This window comes from Herpailurus yagouaroundi, unplaced genomic scaffold, assembly GCF_014898765.1.
Source record: "Herpailurus yagouaroundi ecotype Mexico unplaced genomic scaffold, PumYag 77, whole genome shotgun sequence".
In the NCBI taxonomy this organism is placed as follows: domain Eukaryota; kingdom Metazoa; phylum Chordata; class Mammalia; order Carnivora; family Felidae; genus Herpailurus; species Herpailurus yagouaroundi.
The window spans coordinates 79,827,598-79,846,370 of NW_024412388.1; the positions used below are offsets into that span (position 1 = coordinate 79,827,598).

The following is an 18,773-nucleotide window of genomic DNA, read 5'->3' on the forward strand; positions in this document are numbered from 1 at the left end:
TTCTTCTCTTTCATTTCTGATGTTGTTTATTTGAATCCTCTCTCTCCCTCTCAATTTTTTTTTTCATTGGTCTGTTGAAAGGTTTATCAATTTTGTTGATCTTTTCAAAGAACCAGCTCCTGTTTCATTGATCACTTCCAATTTTTTTTGTTTCTATTTATTTCTGCTTTAATCTTTATTATTTTCTTCCTTCTGTTGGCTTTGGGTTTTGTTCTTTTTTTTTCTAGCTCCTTTAGATGTAAGCAGATTGTTTATTTGAGATTTTTTTTCTTCTTGAGGTAGGCCCTTATTGCTATAACTTCGTTTTGAGAACTGCTTTTGCTGTATCCCAAAGATTTTGGACCACTGTGTTTTCGTTTTCATTTTTCCCCATTTTTTAGAATTTCTTCTGGATTTCTTGGTTCCCCCATTCATTGTTTAATAGCATGTTATTTAACCTCCATGTATTTGTGTTCTTTCCAGATTTTCTTATGGTTTGATTTCTAGTTTCATAGCATTGTGTTCAGAAAAGATGTATGGTATGACTTCAGTCATTTTCAATCTTTTGAGACTTGTTTTGTGGCCTAATGTGATCTATTCTGGAGAATGCTCCCTGTGCACCGAAAAGAATGCATCCTGGAGCACCTGGGTGGCTCAGTCAGTTAAGTGTCTATGTCGGCTCAGGTCATAATCTCATGGTTCATGGGTTCGAGCCCCACATCAAGCTCTGTAGTGACAGCTCAGAGCCTGGAGCCTGCTTTAGATTCTGTGTCTCCTCTCTCTCTGCCCCTCCCCACTCATGCTCTGTCTCTCTCTCTCTCTCTCAAAAATAAATAAACATTAAAAATTAAAAAAAAAATGTGTATCCTATTTTAGAATGGGATGTTCTGAATATATCTTAGATCCACCTGGTCCAGTGTATCATTCAAAACTAGCTTCCTTGTTGATTTTCTGTTTGAATGATCTATTCATTGATGTAAGTGGGTATTAAAGTCCTCTACTGGGGTGCCTGGGTGGCTCAGTTGGTTTGAGTGTCTGACTTCGGCTCAGGTCATGATCTCACCATTTGTGGGTTCGAGCCCCATTTTGGGCTCTGTGCTGCCAGCTCAGAGCCTGAAGCCTGCTTCGGATTCTGTCTTCCTGTCTCCCTGCCCCCTCCCCCACTCGCACTGTTTCTCTCTCTCTCTCTCAAAAATAAATAAAACATTAAAAAAAATTTAAGTCTTCTATTACTGTATTACTATCAGTTACTACCTTTATGCTTGTTAGTAACTACTTTATGGATTTGGGTGCTATCACATTGGGTACATAAATACTTACAATTGTTATATCTTCTTGTTGGATTGTTCCCTTTATGATCATGTAGTGTCCTTTTTTTGTCTCTTGTTATGGTCATTGTTTTACAGTCTGTTTTATCCCATAGAAGTATTGCTCCCCTGGCTTTCTTTTCATTTACATTTGCATTATAAATGCTTTTCCCTCCCTTCACTTTGAACCTTTATGTGTTGTTTGGTCTGAAATGAGTATCTTTTAGGCAGCTTATACAGATAGGTCTTGGATTCCTTTTTCTTTATATTTTCCCTATCTGTTACTGTGTGTCTGTTCCCTATGCTGTTACTGTAACATTTGTATAAGGAAAATCTAGTTTTCATGGAGTTTCTTAGTGTAGTTTTAACATATTTCAAGTGAACATAGGTAATTTTCCCAAAATGAAGGGTTTAAACAGAGTTTGGAAAACTCTCATGGTTTGTCATGAAAGGAATTTGTGTTCTGGGCAGAAGGTTGACTTAAAAAATCATAGATTCTTAGAGATCATTTAAGTAATTTATTCATTTAACAAAAATATATTGAACACCTACTGTGTACGTATTTTTCTACAGGAATCAGAATTAACCAGATTACAAGCCAAAATTTCTGGACGTGAAAGGGCAGAAGACATCAAGTTTCTACCAGCCCTGCTTCCATCTGCAACAGAAATTATGCCTGCCATTCAAGATCCAAAATTTGCTAAACATTCTCATGCAGCTCTTTTCAAGTGTAGAAAACTATGTCGCTCAATTAGTGCCAGTGACCTTAGTGTCAAAACTGGTAGTAATGAAGATCTTTCTGAAGAATTACTACAAGACTTAAAAAAAATGCAATTAGAACAGTCGTCAACATTAGAAGAAAGCCAGAAGGATCTGACTTATACCCAGCCAGACTCATTTAAACCTCTCACATATGACATAGAAGATGATAGTTCTGAAAGTAATGACTTCAGTACTCTTAGTGGAATGCTAAGATATATAAACAAAGAAGTGAGACTATTAAAAAAGTCTTCTATGCAAACAGGTGCTGGTATACCTCAGGTATGTATGTCTTTCATTAGAAGTTATAATAATTTGTCTCCAATGAATATCATTATATTGTTTGTAAAAATAAAATCCATGTATTTAAATGAAGCATGCCATTAAGTGATACATAAATACTGAAAGTTCAAAAAATTCCATTGTAAGTAGGGTTGAAAATTTAGCATTGAAAATTAATTTTGATTAAAATAGACTATACATATGATTAAATATAATCTTTATATTTCATTAAAGTACTAAGTCTATTTCATATTAGGAAAGTATTTTGAACTCTAGAATAAACTTGACCCTTAACAGTGCAGGGGTTAGGGGCACTGACACCCCAGTGCAGCTAAAAATTCATATATAACTTTTGACTCCCCCCAAACTTAACTGGTAATAGCTGGTTTACTGGAAGCCTTACTCATAACCTAAACAGTTTAACACATATTTTGTATGGTTTTTTTTTTATTTATATATGAAATTTATTGTCAAATTGGTTTCCATACAACACCCAGTGCTCATCCCAAAAGGTGCCCTCCTCAATACCCATCACCCACCCTCTCCTCCCTCCCACCCCCATCAACCCTCAGTTTGCTCTCAGTTCTCAACAGTCTCTTATGCTTTGGCTCTCTCCCACTCTAACCTCTTTTTTTTTTTTTCCTTCCCCTCCCCCATGGGTTCCTGTTAAGTTTCTCAGGATCCACATAAGAGTGAAACCATATGGTATCTGTCTTTCTCTGTATGGCTTATTTCACTTAGCATCACACTCTCCAGTTCCATCCACGTTGCTACAAAAGGCCATATTTCATTTTTTCTCATTGCCACGTAGTATTCCATAGTGTATATAAACCACAATTTCTTTATCCATTCATCAGTTGATGGACATTTAGGCTCTTTCCACAATTTGGCTATTGTTGAGAGTGCTGCTATGAACATTGGGGTACAAGTGCTCCTATGCATCAGTACTCCTGTGTCCCTTGGATAAATTCCTAGCAGTGCTATTGCTGGGTCATAGGGTAGGTCTATTTTCAATTTTCTGAGGAACCTCCACACTGCTTTCCAGAGCAGCTGCACCAATTTGCATTCCCACCAACAGTGCAAGAGGGTTCCCGTTTCTCCACATCCTCTCCAGCATCTATAGTCTCCTGATTTGTTCCTTTTGGCCACTCTGACTGGCGTGAGGTGATACCTGAGTGTGGTTTTGATTTGTATTTCCCTGATGAGGAGCGACGCTGAACATCTTTTCATGTGCCTGTTGGCCATCCGGATGTCTTCTTTAGAGAAGTGTCTATTCATGTTTTCTGCCCATTTCTTCACTGGGTTATTTGCTTTTCAGGTGTGGAGTTTGGTGAGCTCTTTATAGATTTTGGATACTAGCCCTTTGTCCGATATGTCATTTGCAAATATCTTTTCCCATTCCGTTGGTTGCCTTTTAGTTTTGTTGGTTGTTTCCTTCGCTGTGCAGAAGCTTTTTATCTTCATAAGGTCCCAGTAATTCACTTTTGCTTTTAATTCCCTTGCCTTTGGGGATGTGTCGAGTAAGAGATTGCTACGGCTGAGGTCAGAGAGGTCTTTTCCTGCTTTCTCCTCTAGGGTTTTGATGGTTTCCTGTCTCACATTCAGGTCCTTTATCCATTTTGAGTTTATTTTTGTGAATGGTGTGAGAAAGTGGTCTAGTTTCAACTTTCTGCATGTTGCTGTCCAGTTCTCCCAGCACCATTTGTTAAAGAGACTGTCTTGTTTCCATTGGATGTTCTTTCCTGCTTTGTCAAAGATGAGTTGGCCATACGTTTGTGGGTCTAGTTCTGGGGTTTCTATTCTATTCCATTGGTCTATGTGTCTGTTTTTGTGCCAATACCATGCTGTCTTGATGATGACAGCTTTGTAGTAGAGGCTAAAGTCTGGGATTGTGATGCCTCCTGCTTTGGTCTTCTTCTTCAAAATTACTTTGGCTATTCGGGGCCTTTTGTGGTTCCATATGAATTTTAGGATTGCTTGTTCTAGTTTCGAGAAGAATGCTGGTGCAATTTTGATTGGGATTGCATTGAATGTGTAGATTACTTTGGGTAGTATTGACATTTTGACAATATTTATTCTTCCAATCCATGAGCAGGGAATGTCTTTCCATTTCTTTAAATCTTCTTCAATTACCTTCATAAGCTTTCTATAGTTTTCAGCATACAGATCCTTTACATCTTTGGTTAGATTTATTCCTAGGTATTTTATGCTTCTTGGTGCAATTGTGAATGGGATCAGTTTCCTTATTTGTCTTTCTGTTGCTTCATTGTTAGTGTATAAGAATGCAACTGATTTCTGTACATTGATTTTGTATCCTGCAACTTTGCTGAATTCATGTATCAGTTCTAGCAGACTTTTGGTGGAGTCTATTGGATTTTCCATGTATAATATCATGTCATCTGCAAAAAGCGAAAGCTTGACTTCATCTTTGCCAATTTTGATGCCTTTGATTTCCTTTTGTTGTCTGATTGCTGATGCTAGAACTTCCAGCACTATGTTAAACAACAGCGGTGAGAGTGGGCATCCCTGTCGTGTTCCTGATCTCAGGGAAAAAGCTCTCAGTTTTTCCCCGTTGAGGATGATGTTAGCTGTGGGCTTTTCATAAATGGCTTTTATGATCTTTAAGTATGTTCCTTCTATCCCGACTTTCTCAAGGGTTTTTATTAAGAAAGGGTGCTGGATTTTGTCAAAGGCCTTTTCTGCATCGATTGACAGGATCATATGGTTTTTCTCTTTTTTTTTGTTAATGTGATGTATCACGTTGATTGATTTGCGAATGTTGAACCAGCCCTGCATCCCAGGAATGAATCCCACTTGATCATGGTGAACAATTCTTTTTATATGCCGTTGAATTCGATTTGCTAGTATCTTATTGAGAATTTTGGCATCCATATTCATCAGGGATATTGGCCTGTAGTTCTCTTTTTTTACTGGGTCTCTGTCTGGTTTAGGAATCAAAGTAATACTGGCTTCATAGAATGAGTCTGGAAGTTTTCCTTCCCTTTCTATTTCTTGGAATAGCTTGAGAAGGATAGGTATTATCTCTGCTTTAAACGTCTGGTAGAACTCCCCTGGGAAGCCATCTGGTCCTGGACTCTTATTTGTTGGGAGATTTTTGATAACCGATTCAATTTCTTCGCTGGTGATGGGTCTGTTCAAGCTTTCTATTTCCTCCTGATTGAGTTTTGGAAGAGTGTGGGTGTTCAGTAATTTGTCCATTTCTTCCAGGTTGTCCAATTTGTTGCCATATAATTTTTCATAGTATTCCCTGATAATTGTTTGTATCTCTGAGGGATTGGTTGTAATCATTCCATTTTCATTCATGATTTTATCTATTTGGGTCATCTCCCGTTTCTTTTTGAGAAGCCTGGCTAGAGGTTTGTCAATTTTGTTTATTTTTTCAAAAAACCAACTCTTGGTTTCATTGATCTGCTCTACAGTTTTTTTAGATTCTATATTGTTTATTTCTGCTCTGATCTTTATTATTTCTCTTCTTCTGCTGGGTTTAGGCTGCCTTTGCTGTTCTGCTTCTAGTTCCTTTAGGTGTGCTGTTAGATTTTGTATTTGGGATTTTTCTTGTTTCTGGAGATAGGCCTGGATTGCAATGTATTTTCCTCTCAGGACTGCCTTCGCTGCGTCCCAAAGCGTTTGGATTGTTGTATTTTCATTTTCGTTTGTTTCCATATATTTTTTAATTTCTTCTCGAATTGCCTGGTTGACCCACTCATTCGTTAGTAGGGTGTTCTTTAACCTCCATGCTTTTGGAGGTTTTCCAGACTTTTTTCTGTGGTTGATTTCAAGCTTCATAGCATTGTGGTCTGAAAGTATGCATGGTATGATTTCAATTCTTGTAAACTTATGAAGGGCTGTTTTGTGACCCAGTATATGATCTATCTTGGAGAATGTTCCATGTGCACTCGAGAAGAAAGTATATTCTGTTATTTGGGATGCAGAGTTCTAAATAGATCTGTCAAGTCCATCTGATCCAATGTCTCATTCAGGGCCCTTGTTTCTTTATTGACCGTGTGTCTAGATGATCTATCCATTTCTGTAAGTGGGGTGTTAAAGTCCCCTGCAATTACCACATTCTTATCAATAAGGTTGCTTATGTTTATGAGTAATTGTTTTATATACTTGGGCGCTCCGGTATTCGGCGCATAGACATTTATAATTGTTAGCTCTTCCTGATGGATAGACCCTGTCACTATTATATAATGTCCTTCTTCATCTCTTGTTACAGCCTTTAATTTAAAGTCTAGTTTGTCTGATATAAGTATGGCTACTCCAGCTTTCTTTTGGCTTCCAGTAGCATGATAAATAGTTCTCCATCCCCTCACTCTCAATCTTAAGGGGTCCTCAGGTCTAAAATGAGTCTCTTGTAGACAGCAAATAGATGGGTCTTGTTTTTTTATCCATTCTGATACCCTGTGTCTTTTGGTTGGCGCATTTAATCCATTTACATTCAGTGTTATTATAGAAAGATATGGGTTTAGAGTCATTGTGATGTCTGTATGTTTTATGCTTGTAGTGACGTCTCTGGTACTTTGTCTCACAGGGTCCCCCTTAGGATCTCTTGTAGGGCTGGTTTAGTGGTGACAAATTCCTTCAGTTTTTGTTTGTTTGGGAAGACCTTTATCTCTCCTTCTATTCTAAATGACAGACTTGCTGGATAAAGGATTCTCGGCTGCATATTTTTTCTGTCTAGCACACTGAAAATCTCGTGCCAACTCTTTCTGGCCTGCCAAGTTTCAAAAGAGAGATCAGTCACGAGTCTTATAGGTCTCCCTTTATATGTGATGGCACGTTTACCCCTTGCTGCTTTCAGAATTTTCTCTTTATCCTTGTATTTTGCCAGTTTCACTATGATATGTCGTGCAGAAGATCGATTCAAGTTACGTCTGAAGGGAGTTCTCTGTGCCTCTTGGATTTCAATGCCTTTTTCCTTCCCCACTTCAGGGAAGTTCTCAGCTAGGATTTCTTCAAGTACCCCTTCAGCACCTTTCCCTCTCTCTTCCTCCTCTGGGATACCAATTATGCGTATATTATTTCTTTTTAGTGTATCACTTAGTTCTCTAATTTTCCCCTCATACTCCTGGATTTTTTTATCTCTCTTTTTCTCAGCTTCCTCTTTTTCCATAACTTTATCTTCTAGTTCACCTATTCTCTCCTCTGCCTCTTCAATCCGAGCTGTGGTGGTTTCCATTTTGTTATGCATTTCATTTAAAGCGTTTTTCAGCTCCTCGTGACTGTTCCTTAGTCCCTTGATCTCTGTAGCAAGAGATTCTCTGCTGTCAGCTATACTGTTTTCAAGCCCAGCGATTAATTTTATGACTATTATTCTAAATTCACTTTCTGTTATATTATTTAAATCCTTTTTGATCAGCTCATTAGCTGTTGTTATTTCCTGGAGATTCTTCTGAGGGGAATTCTTCCGCTTGGTCATTTTGGATAGTCCCTGGCGTGGTGAGGACCTGCAGGGCACTTCCCCTGTGCTGTGGTGTATAACTGGAGTTGGTGGGCGGAGCCGCAGTCAGACCTGATGTCTGCCCCCAGCCCACTGCTGGGGCCACAGTCAGACTGGTGCGTGCCTTCTCTTCCCCTCTCCTAGGGGCAGGATTCACTGTGGGGTGGGGTGGCCTGTCTGGGCTACTTGCACAGTGCCAGGCTTGTGATGCTGGGGATCTGGCGTCTTAGCTGGGGTGGGTAGGCAAGGTGCACAGGGGCAGGAGGGGCAGGCTTAGCTTGCTTCTCCTTAGGTGATCCACTTCAGGAGGGGCCCTGTGGCAGCAGGAGGGAGTCAGATCTGCTGCCGGAGGTTTGGCTCCGCAGAAGCGCAGAGTTGGGTGTTTGCTCGGAGCGAGCAAGTTCCCTGGCAGAAACTGGTTCTCTTTGGGATTTTGGCTGGGGGATGGGCGGGGGAGATGGCGCTGGCGAGCGCCTTTGTTCCCCACCAAACTGAGCTCTGTCGTCCGGGGGCTCAGCAGCTCTCCTTCCCTTTGTCCTCCAGCCTTCCCGCTTTCTGAGCAGAGCTGTTAATTTACGACCTCCCAGACGCTAAGTCGAGCTTGCTGTCGGAACACAGTCCATCAGGCCCCTCCGCTTTTTGCAAGCCAGACTCGGGGGCTCTGCTTGGCCTGCGAGCCGCCCCTCCGCCCCGGCTCCCTCCCGCCAGTCCGTGGAGCGCGCACCGCCTCGCCGCCCTTCCTACCCTCTTCCGTGGGCCTCTCGTCTGCGCTTGGCTCCGGCGACTCCGTTCTGCTAATCCTCTGGCGGTTTTCTGGGTTATTTAGGCAGGTGTAGGTGGAATCTAAGTGATCAGCAGGACGCGCGGTGAGCCCAGCGTCCTCCTACGCCGTCATCTTCCCTCTCTAAACTATTTTGTATGTTATATGTATACAATAAAGTATGCTAGGGAAAATGTTAAGAAAATCATAAGAGAAAATACATTTATAGTACTGTATTGTATTTACTGATAATGTAAGTTATATCATGTTTTACAAGATGAATTATCTGTCAGTACCCACATCAATATTGTCTTATACAAAACACTGTTGGTGTTATATATGTATAACTAACACTAAATATAAAAAATGAAAAGATAATATGAAAAAAATTCATATTTATTTATAGGTTAATAATTCATACATTGATAAGGAAGCAGCAGCAATATGAATGCTTTATGGTAGCCTAGCCTCTACACTAATGAATCATTATAAAATTTCATTCTAGCCATATTCATAATATACTGTTGGAAACAGTGTTCTATTTTTTTTAAAAACTACTTACCCGTGATGATGGGTTGCTCTGCACCTTCTTCATTTACTAGAGAGAGGGACACACCCTATGGTAATGTTATTTGAAAGCAAAGTTATAAAACAGAAAACTAACACATTCTTAAGTTTGTATTAAATACTACTTACCTTATACCTATGTAAGGATAGTCTGCCTACTTCCATATACATCTTGCACATGATGTTCTACATGGTCAGTACTTAGATGATGCTGATGATGACACAGAAACATCTCTTACAGTTCTTGTCATACATTATTATTTAACATGAAAATACGCATATACAACAGTTCAATTTATTAACTATACAGCCATTATTATTATTGCTGTCTGAAGGATGGCAGAGGCAGAGGGGTGGAGGAGGTGGAAGGGGAGGCAGGAGAGGCAGGCACATTTCGTGTAACTTCATGAAAATACATCAGCATTTCTGGGTGGTTTTTTTTTTTTTTTTTTTGTTTTTTTTTTTTTTGCATTTCTTTCAAAATATTTTAGACAATACCAATTGTTCTTCAACCATTTGCTTTAATTTCAGTGTCCATACCCTAGAAGGTCCATGTCATAAAACTAAATGTCTTTGGAGGCATTTTTGTCTGTATTAAAAACCCATTCAGGCAGATACCTTTTCTCCTCAGTGATTTTCGTAATGGTCTGGGAACTGTCTGCTGTTTCTTGGTCAGCAGAAGCTGCTTCTCTGTTAGCTCAACATTTTTTTTTTAAACAATGTACTCTTTAATAGTTGATGTTACAGGTTTACCATAGAGTTTAAATTATGATTTTCTTGAATTGCAAATTTAAAAAAAAATTTAATATAATTTGTCAAGTTGGTTTCCATACAACACCCAGTGCTCATCCCAACAAGTGCCCTCCTCAATGCCCATCACCCACTTTCCCCTCTCCCCCACCCCCCCCCATCAACCCTCAGTTTGTTCTCAGTATCCAAGAATCTCTTATGGTTTACCTGCCTCCCTCCCTTTCTGTAACTTTTTCTTCCCCCCCTTCCCTTGTGCCATGGTCTTCTGTTGTTTCCCAAGATCCACATATGAGTGAAAACATATGGTATCTTTCTCTGCCTGACTTATTTCACTTAGCATAATACCCTCCAGTTCCATCCACATTGCTGCAAATGGCCAGATTTCATTCTTTCTCATTTCCAAGTAGTAGTCCATTGTATAGATAAAACACATCTTCTTTATCCATTCGTCAGTTGATGGACATTTGGGCTCTTTCCATAATTTGGCTATTGTTGAAAGCACTGCTATAAACATTGGGGTACAAGTGCCCCTATGCATCAGCACTCCTGTATCCCTTGGGCAAATTCCTAGCAGTCCTATTACTGGGTCATAGGGTAGTTCTATTTTTAATTTTTTTGGGAACCTCCACACTGTTTTCCAGAGCTGCTGCACCAGTTGGCATTCCCACCAACAGTGCAAGAGGGTTCCCTTTTCTCCACATCCTCTCCAGCATCTATAGTCTCCTGAGTTGTTCATTTTAGCCACTCTGACCAGCATGAGGTGGTATCTCAGTGTGGTTTTGATTTGTATTTCCCTGATGAGGAGTGACATTGAACATCTTTTCATGCTTCTTTGGGCCATCTAGATGTCTTCTTTAGAAAAGTGTCTATTCGTGTCTTCTGCCCATTTCTTCACTGGATTATTTGGGGTTTTTTGGGTGTGGAGTTTGGTGAGTTCTTTATAGGTTTTGGATACTAGGCCTTTATCTGATATGTCATTTGCAAATACCTTTTCCCATTCCATCGGTTGCCGTTTAGTTTTGTTGATTGTTTCCTTTGCAGCGCAGATGGTTTTATCTTGGTGAGGTTTCAATAGTTCATTTTTGCTTTTAATTCTCTTGCCTTTGGAGATGTGTCAAGTAAGAAATTGCTGTGGCTGTACCTCAACATTTTTTCAGCAAAACCTATTTCTAAAATTAACAAACCATCCTTTGCTGACATTAAATTCTCCAGCTTTAGATCCTTATCTTTCCTTTGTCCTATGTTGTCATATAATGACTGCTTTTTCTCAAATCATAGTAGAGTCTATAGGCATGTCTTTCTTAGAGCAATCTTACACTCACATAAAAGTTGCATTTTCAAAAACACAAGATAAAAAGTACAAGGTTTTCATACCTGCTAGCATAACTGCAGCTATGGCTTCACAAATTTCCTTTTCTTTTTTCACAATGGTCCTTACACTGGATTCATTTATCTTGAAATGGCAGGCAGCCACAGCTGCAGACTTCAGTCTACAGTACATACCAAGCAGTTCAATTTTATCTTGTAATGTCATGACTTTTCTCTGCTTCTTGGGAGCTCTTCCAACATCACTAGCTGCACCTCATATGGGTTCCGTGATGTTATTCAAAGTGTATGGTATTGCACTAAACACCATGAAAAATATGTGAGAACTGCAAGAGGTCACTTTTTTATTGTGATACACAATTTAGTGGAGAGATGAACTGCTCACATGGAGATGATAAACGTCACACAGTGTTTTAAGCAACACAACACTTGAACTCACCACAATAGCCACAGGTGGTGGCTACGAAATTATTACAGTACTACATTTAATTTTATAGTTATTTAATACCACATCTTTACATTTGTTTACATTTCAACTGCAAATGGCACCATATACAATCTGTGTGTGCATACATTTTGATAAACCTTAACTTTTTATAATAGATTTGTGTGTATGTTATGGTAGTAAATGAAAAATAGACTAGTGTCTTCATATGTTTTATGCATTTATGACATACCTTTCTCTTAATTTTTTGATATTTCTAGGCTGTGAGGCTCTTCCATAAGTTTTTTTCAAATTGTTGCATGTCTCCAAAAATTTTTCAATATATTTATTGAAAAAAATTAGCCATATAAGTGGACCTATGCATTTCAAAACTGTGTTATTCAAAGGTCAGCCCATGTTATTCAAGGGTCAGCAATACTAGAAAATGTTTTTTGGAGTTCCAAAATTAGTTGTGTTTCTAGACTTCTGGAAACATTCTAATAAAAATTATTAAGGGGACCTTTGTTTTAGTCATAGACTTCCACAGTGGCAGAGTATCTCATTTACATAATTTATCTACTTCCATTATTCTGTGTATATCATACTGAATAGGTAATTATATCCCTACTACACAGACCCTGCAGACACTCAACATTTTTATAAGCATTTGATCTATAACTTGCATATAGAAATAAAAAATCTCTTCCAGAGAAATCCAGCTTTTTTCAAATGCCCATTGGCTTCACTTTCAAAATAGAATTGGTGGCCCAAAAAATTTTTAAAGCATTTTTAGAATGGATCCAAGACAAAAACTATTAGAGCTTCTTTTCATTTCTCTACTTTGAAAGGAGCTTAATTTACTACTTATAAGCAGAAAGCGATATAAATAATATTCTTATTGGTAAAATAAAATTTTCACATGAAACCTCAAGTATATAGCAAGTCTGATGGTATAGTAAACAAGGCAATTGTGTATAATGCCTGATGAAATTAGTTTTCGTCTAGCCTTTTAAAACTACATTTGTCTTTACTTTATATCCTTTATTCAGCCATTTGATTATTTATTGAGCATCTACTATATACCAGGCACTGGAATTATAGAAATAAGCAAAACTGGCCAAGACCCTGTCCAAACAGAGTTTACATTTTTGTGGGGAAACTTTCAGTAAACAAGTAAATAGATATATGCTCTAATGCTAGGTGGAAATAAGAGCATACAATGTGATGGAAGTACTGTTTTAGATAAGGTGGTCAGGGAAGGCCTCTCAAGAAGGTGACATTTGGGGGGGCCTGGGTGGCTCAGGTGATTAAGCATCCACCTCTTAATTTCGGCTCAGGTCATGATCTCACAGTTCGTGAATTTGAGCCCCACTACGGGTTCTGTGCTGATGGCGTGGAGCCTACTTGGGATTCTCTCTCTCTCCTCTGTCCCTTCCCTGCTTGCGTGCTCACTTGCTCTCTCAAAATAAATAAGCTTTTTTTTTTTTAAAGTGACATTTAATCAGAGTCCTATAATAAGTAGGAAGTAAGAAATCCCAATATCTGGAGGAAGGGCAGTGGAGGAAAGGGAACAACAGGTACTAAAGTCCTGAGGTGGTAGCGTGTCTGGCATGTACAAAAACCAGCTAGGAGGGATATTGCTGGTTTGGTGTAAACAAAAGGGAAAGCAGTAGGAGATAGATGATGTTAGTTAGGGGTTGGGTTGTAAGGTGGGGGGTGAGGGTGCTCTAATAGTCTTGTAGCTCCTGCAAGAACTTTGGATTTTATTTCAAGTGTGATGGGAAACCATTGGAGGGCTCTGCATAGGGAATTGGCAGTTATCTGATTTATGTTTTTAAAGGGTCACTCTGGCTGTTCTTTGAAGAATGGATGATAAAGGAACAAGAGCAGAAACTATCTAGGCGGATAGTCTTGTATCTGTAGGTGGATCCTTTATAGGTGGATCTTGTAATAATCCAGGCAAGAGACAATTTGGGGTAGGCAGGAGGATAGATGTGGAAGTGTTGCGAATGGTTCCATATCTGGATATATTCTGAAGGTAGAGCCAACAGGATTTAATGTAGGTTTTGAGTGAAGTAAGAGTCCAGAAGACTGCAAAGATTTTGGGCAGAGTAAGTGAGCTTTCACTGAGTTGGTGAATACTAGTTGATGAGCAGATTTGGAAGCCTCTTAGATCAAAAGTTTGACTTTAGATATATTAAATTTGAGATTTCTATTAGATGTCAAACTGAAGGTGACAAATGAATGATTGGGCTAATGAGACTAAAGTTAAATTTTTAGCTCAGCATGTAGATGGTTGTTAAAGCCATAATGCTTGTTAAGTCAAGGGAATGAGTGGGAGTAGAAAAAAGAAGCCCCGAAATTAAGCCTAATTTAGTAAAGCTAAGTTACTTTTAGCATTCAAGAACTTGAGTATCCAATAAAGCTGAGATTTAAACAGTGAGACAGGAGAAAAAATAAGGAAAACATAATATCACATGTTTCAGAAAAGAGTGATATCAAACGTTGCTAAATAAAGTGAGGAATAATAGTTGATATATTTGGTAAAATGCAGGCTGTTGATGACATTTATGAGAACAGCTTCATGGTAATAGTGGGGATAAAGCCTGATTAGAGTGTGATCAGCAGAGAATAGGAGAAGAAATGCAAACACCAAAAACAGGCAACTCTTTTGATGTAAAGAAATGAGGGAAATAGTCAAGAAAGAGTTTTTTGTTTTGTTTGTTTGCTTTTAGAATATGAGATAAACAGCATTTGACTGGTGGGAATAATCTGGTAGACAGGGAAGCTGATAATTCAAGACACAGAGTGGAAGGAGTAAAATTCTTAAGGTAGGCTGAAGGAGATAGACTCCAGCAGAGAAGAATTGGCCTTGGATAAGAGTTCATCCACTGTAGAGGGAAAGAAAGCAAAATATATGCGCACAGAAACACATGGAAAGATTTGGTGAGAAGGGAGCAATTTCTTTATTGATTGATTGCCTGTATTTTCTTAGTGAAGGTTTTCTTAGTGAGGTTATGAGCTATGGCAGGGTAAGTAAGGTATTGGAGGTTTAAGAACAGGAAAGGTATATGAAATAGTTATCTTGGAGAATGGGAAAATATAAATGGACTAGGGAAGTCTAGCAGGATTACCAGGCAGATGGTTTTGTTGGTTGAAATGGCCCTGCAAGTAAGTATATCTGGCATCTTTTGTCCTTATTACATGCCAGCAAGACGATGTCCCTTTCTTCCCATCATAGTGACAACCAAAAAGAACTGTCATGAGTTTTCATAATGTTCCCTAGTGGGAAACACTGCGTCCTTTTTTAAGAACTCTGCTCCACTCCAGTGGCCCTTTGAGTCCTAGATGTGCAGCAGTCTATTTCTGGTCAAATAGACCTTGATTTATTTAGAATAAACTTGATTAGTACAGTGACAAATTGTAATCATAGTAATACACAAGCATTAGTACTATATGCAGGCACTATTTGCTTTACATAAATTGGCTCATTTAATCTTTATTGATTGGTACTATTATTACCCAAATAGTACCAAATACTTCTATTGTAGGGGGTACTATTATTTTTTTAATTTTTTTAAAAAAAATTTATTTATTTTTGAGAGAGAGAGTGGGGGAACAGGCAGAGAGGGAGAGAGAGAATCCCAAGCAGGCTCCACACTGTCAGTGTGGAGCCCAATGCTGGACATGGGGCTCAAACTCCAGAACCGTGAGATCATCAGCTGAGCCAAAATCAAGAATCTGACTCTTAATCAATTGAGCCACCCAATTGGTGGCTAGGTGCTAGGGGGTACTATTATTATCCCCATTATATAGATGAGGCTTTGTTCTTAACCACTGTTGATATACTAATTTCATAGTTGTGTTTCTATTGTCTTCAATACTGTTTAATTACATAGTTTGGTCTTGCAACTGCTTAGTAAATTAGAGATTAAGAGGTTAGGACTTAAAAGTTACTACACAACTGATTGATAGAATATCTTAGTCTATAGGTCATTGGAATAAATAGATGCATTTGAATAATTCATTTTACCTATTCTGTTTTAATGGAAGCTCAGAGCCAAATTAAAACATGCAAAATACTAATAAAATAAAATATGCAAACTACTATAGCCAGTTTTTTAAGAAAATCCAGCCAAAGTGAAATTCTGTTCACATTATAGCTTTGTTCATTGCTAGTGATGCTCTACTGAGTTTTAAATGCATTAACCATAGTCGGTAGCCTTAACATAATCTCACCTGGGCCTCATAGCTCATGAGACTCAATTGCATTACCTGTGTTGGTTTAATTTTGTCTTGAAAAGAAGGGGCTGGTTCTTTGGGTTGCCCAGAACTCTATTCTGTACTTCTGTGGGACCCATGCTGGGACAAATGCTTGACAAATGCTCATCTGTGGGTTTTACTCAGTTCTTAGATGGCCGTCACTTGCCGTTATACCTTAAACTTAAGGGAAAGGTACCTGAAGACATCTTCCCAATACTTTCTCTGTAGGGACTCCTTTTTTTTTTTTTTTCTTTTAATGGAAGGTGAGAAAATTCAGAGCAAGGACTGCTACTATTGAAAGAAACTTTGACTTACTATGGTTTTATTGTCTAACTTCATGATCATTTACATGTACATTGCATTAATAAGTGTAAAATTTGTAAAACTTGACATATTTTAAATTGGGTTGTAGAACCTTGATCTACAGGCCATTTCTTGTCCTTAGCTCACCTCACCCACACTAAAGTATAACACTGCATTTGTCTCTGGTATAAAAGCAGAAATTTTAACCTTTTTTAAGCCAACGAAACTGTTATTTAAACAGAATGTTATAAAGAAACCCAAATATGTCAATCAGATACAAAGCTAATTTATCTGATTAAAAGTGGATTGTGGCTGATCTTTGCCCAGTTACTTACTTGCTCACCCTCTTACATGTCTGCTTATGCAAAGAGTTCAGAGCAGGACTGGATTAATCTTTAAGGAACATAAGCCTGAGATTAGGGCACCAAGGGAAAGGGAGTACCACAGTGTTTTGCCCTAGCTATCATGCCCTTAACTCTTTCACTGCCACACTTGAGTGTAGTAGATTGTTTTGTAATTGTCTTTATCTGCCATGTTGCAGTTTAATGTGTGTGCACTGTTAAACTGTCTTTTTCTTTGGTATAGTGAGTGCCTTGGGTTTAAATTTGGTTTGAAGGTGTCATCAAGAAATTACATTTGTTTCTGACTTATGGTGTGAGTTTCACTTTTGTAGAGAGTAACACCAGCTGGCATTTAAGTCATGCTCTGATTTGTGTGAAGAATCCTTAAGCTCTTTATTTTAAGCAATGGAAAGGTGAGAGGGGGCATCATTGTTGGGTTGTGTTGAGGGCATCAGTTGGCCTTAATCCAGCTGTGCTCCAGAGAGTGCAGTTTTAAAGTCCATTGATACAGCAGAAAAAAACTAGAAATGACTATGTGAGAAGTACTTACTAAGTGTTAGTTATCTCTTTTACTTATGTTATAGCCCAAATACTGATTTTCCTAACAGTTAACTATGTTGGCAGTTCATTCACCATAAAGCCTCTAACACAGCAGTTTTCTGGTGACAAAACCTTCATAAGTCACACAAAAAATTACACATACACAAAATTTTGAACATATTATCAAGGAGTTCACAGATACCAAGTTAAAAACTCCTGTTTTAGATCTGAACAGTGGAATACTGCGCTGTGAATACTGATTAATTAGGTAATTCACAGCTTATTACGAAGTTGTAAGAAGTATTGTTTATCATCTTATTTCCAAAAAGGAAAAGTCATTTGCAAATATGGTCCATATGCCATGCAATAAGATGAAAAACAAAAATTGAGAAAGTCAGCTGTAGGGAAAACAGGGATGGATAGGAAGATTACAGGCAATACCAGAGACATAATAACATTTTCAAATCCCTGGCCTAAGTAAAGACCAAGGTGTGACAAGAGTATTTGACTTGTATTTTTAGAATCTTCTGGGCCTTTTCCCAGTATTTTTCTACTTCTGTATGTTGTGCTTTTTTTTTTTTTTTTAATTTTTTTTTTTCCCAACGTTTTTTTTATTTATTTTGGGGACAGAGAGAGACAGAGCATGAATGGGGGAGGGGCAGAGAGAGAGGGAGACACAGAATCGGAAACAGGCTCCAGGCTCCGAGCCATCAGCCCAGAGCCTGACGCAGGGCTCGAACTCACGGACCGCGAGATTGTGACCTGGCTGAAGTCGGAACGCTTAACCGACTGCGCCACCCAGGCGCCCCTGTTGTGCTCTTTTTTGATGCAAATATTTCTCTTGTCATTTTCCTTTTTTGCTTTTTTTCTCTTCCCTCTTTTTCACTGACTTTTTTCATGTAGCCCTTCCTCTATCTTCCTTACTGTGCCCTCAAACCATAATGTGACACCAGTGTCTAAATATTTTATTTTTATTGTGTCCTCTGTTTTTGTTTTTTAAATCAATTTAAACTTTGCACTCCCTCCCAATGCCCCCCAACCAGAATTACTTGCTTTTTGCATTTCATGTGGTCCATTTTTTACTTTTTCTGATTCATGTTTAATTGAGTAAGCATTTCCCACTCTTGCTTTAAATTATGTTCCTGATTATTATAGTGGACATTAATACTAAATTAATATAAGAATATTTCAAAAACTAATCTTTTTTTTTTAATATTCCAGGGAGAAAAGTTGTAATTAAAAGAAGATGTTGATATGATGAAAAATGAGATTTTTGGTACTGTATTTATTACATGTAGCTCATACTTCATAGAAGCTGTTATTGTATTGCTTTTGAATAAATTTATATTTCAGTATATTTAAAGAAAGTTCTTCGAAAGCTTTTTCTTTTTGCGGAAGTTAATTCATTACTCATTTTTGGTTTAAACTTGCTACTGTCCTTGTCTTTGTTTTTTATGTAAAAATCACTGCTAAAATGCTTAATAAGTACATTAAATCATTTATATTTTCAATTTAGATTACCATATCATTTGCTTATTGTTCTAGTAATACTTTATTTTTGTTTTATTTATTTATTTGTTTATTTAATAGGCTCCACATCCAGTGTGGAGCCCAGTGTGGGGCTTGAACTAATGACCCTGAGATCAAGACCTGAAATCAGTGACCCTGAGATCAAGAGTTGGACACTTAATCAACTTTATTTTTCAAA

The 18,773-nt window shown here is 38.2% G+C and overlaps 1 protein-coding gene across 7 annotated transcripts in view; it reads left to right on the forward strand.

Annotated features, from left to right (window-relative positions):
* CCDC18 (coiled-coil domain containing 18) overlaps window positions 1-18,428 on the forward strand; it is a 115,609-nt gene extending 97,181 nt beyond the window's left edge. For 6 of the 7 annotated variants that reach the window (XM_040470998.1, XM_040471003.1, XM_040471000.1 and 3 more), the window contains one exon: window positions 1,860-2,759. In XM_040470998.1, the coding sequence (XP_040326932.1) occupies window positions 1,860-2,432 (573 nt within the window). In that variant the 3' untranslated portion in view covers window positions 2,433-2,759. Of the gene's footprint in view, window positions 1-1,859; window positions 2,760-18,286 lie in introns of those variants that run through there. The other variant, XM_040471002.1, reaches the window with a different exon arrangement.
* Window positions 18,429-18,773: the final 345 nt, after the last annotated feature.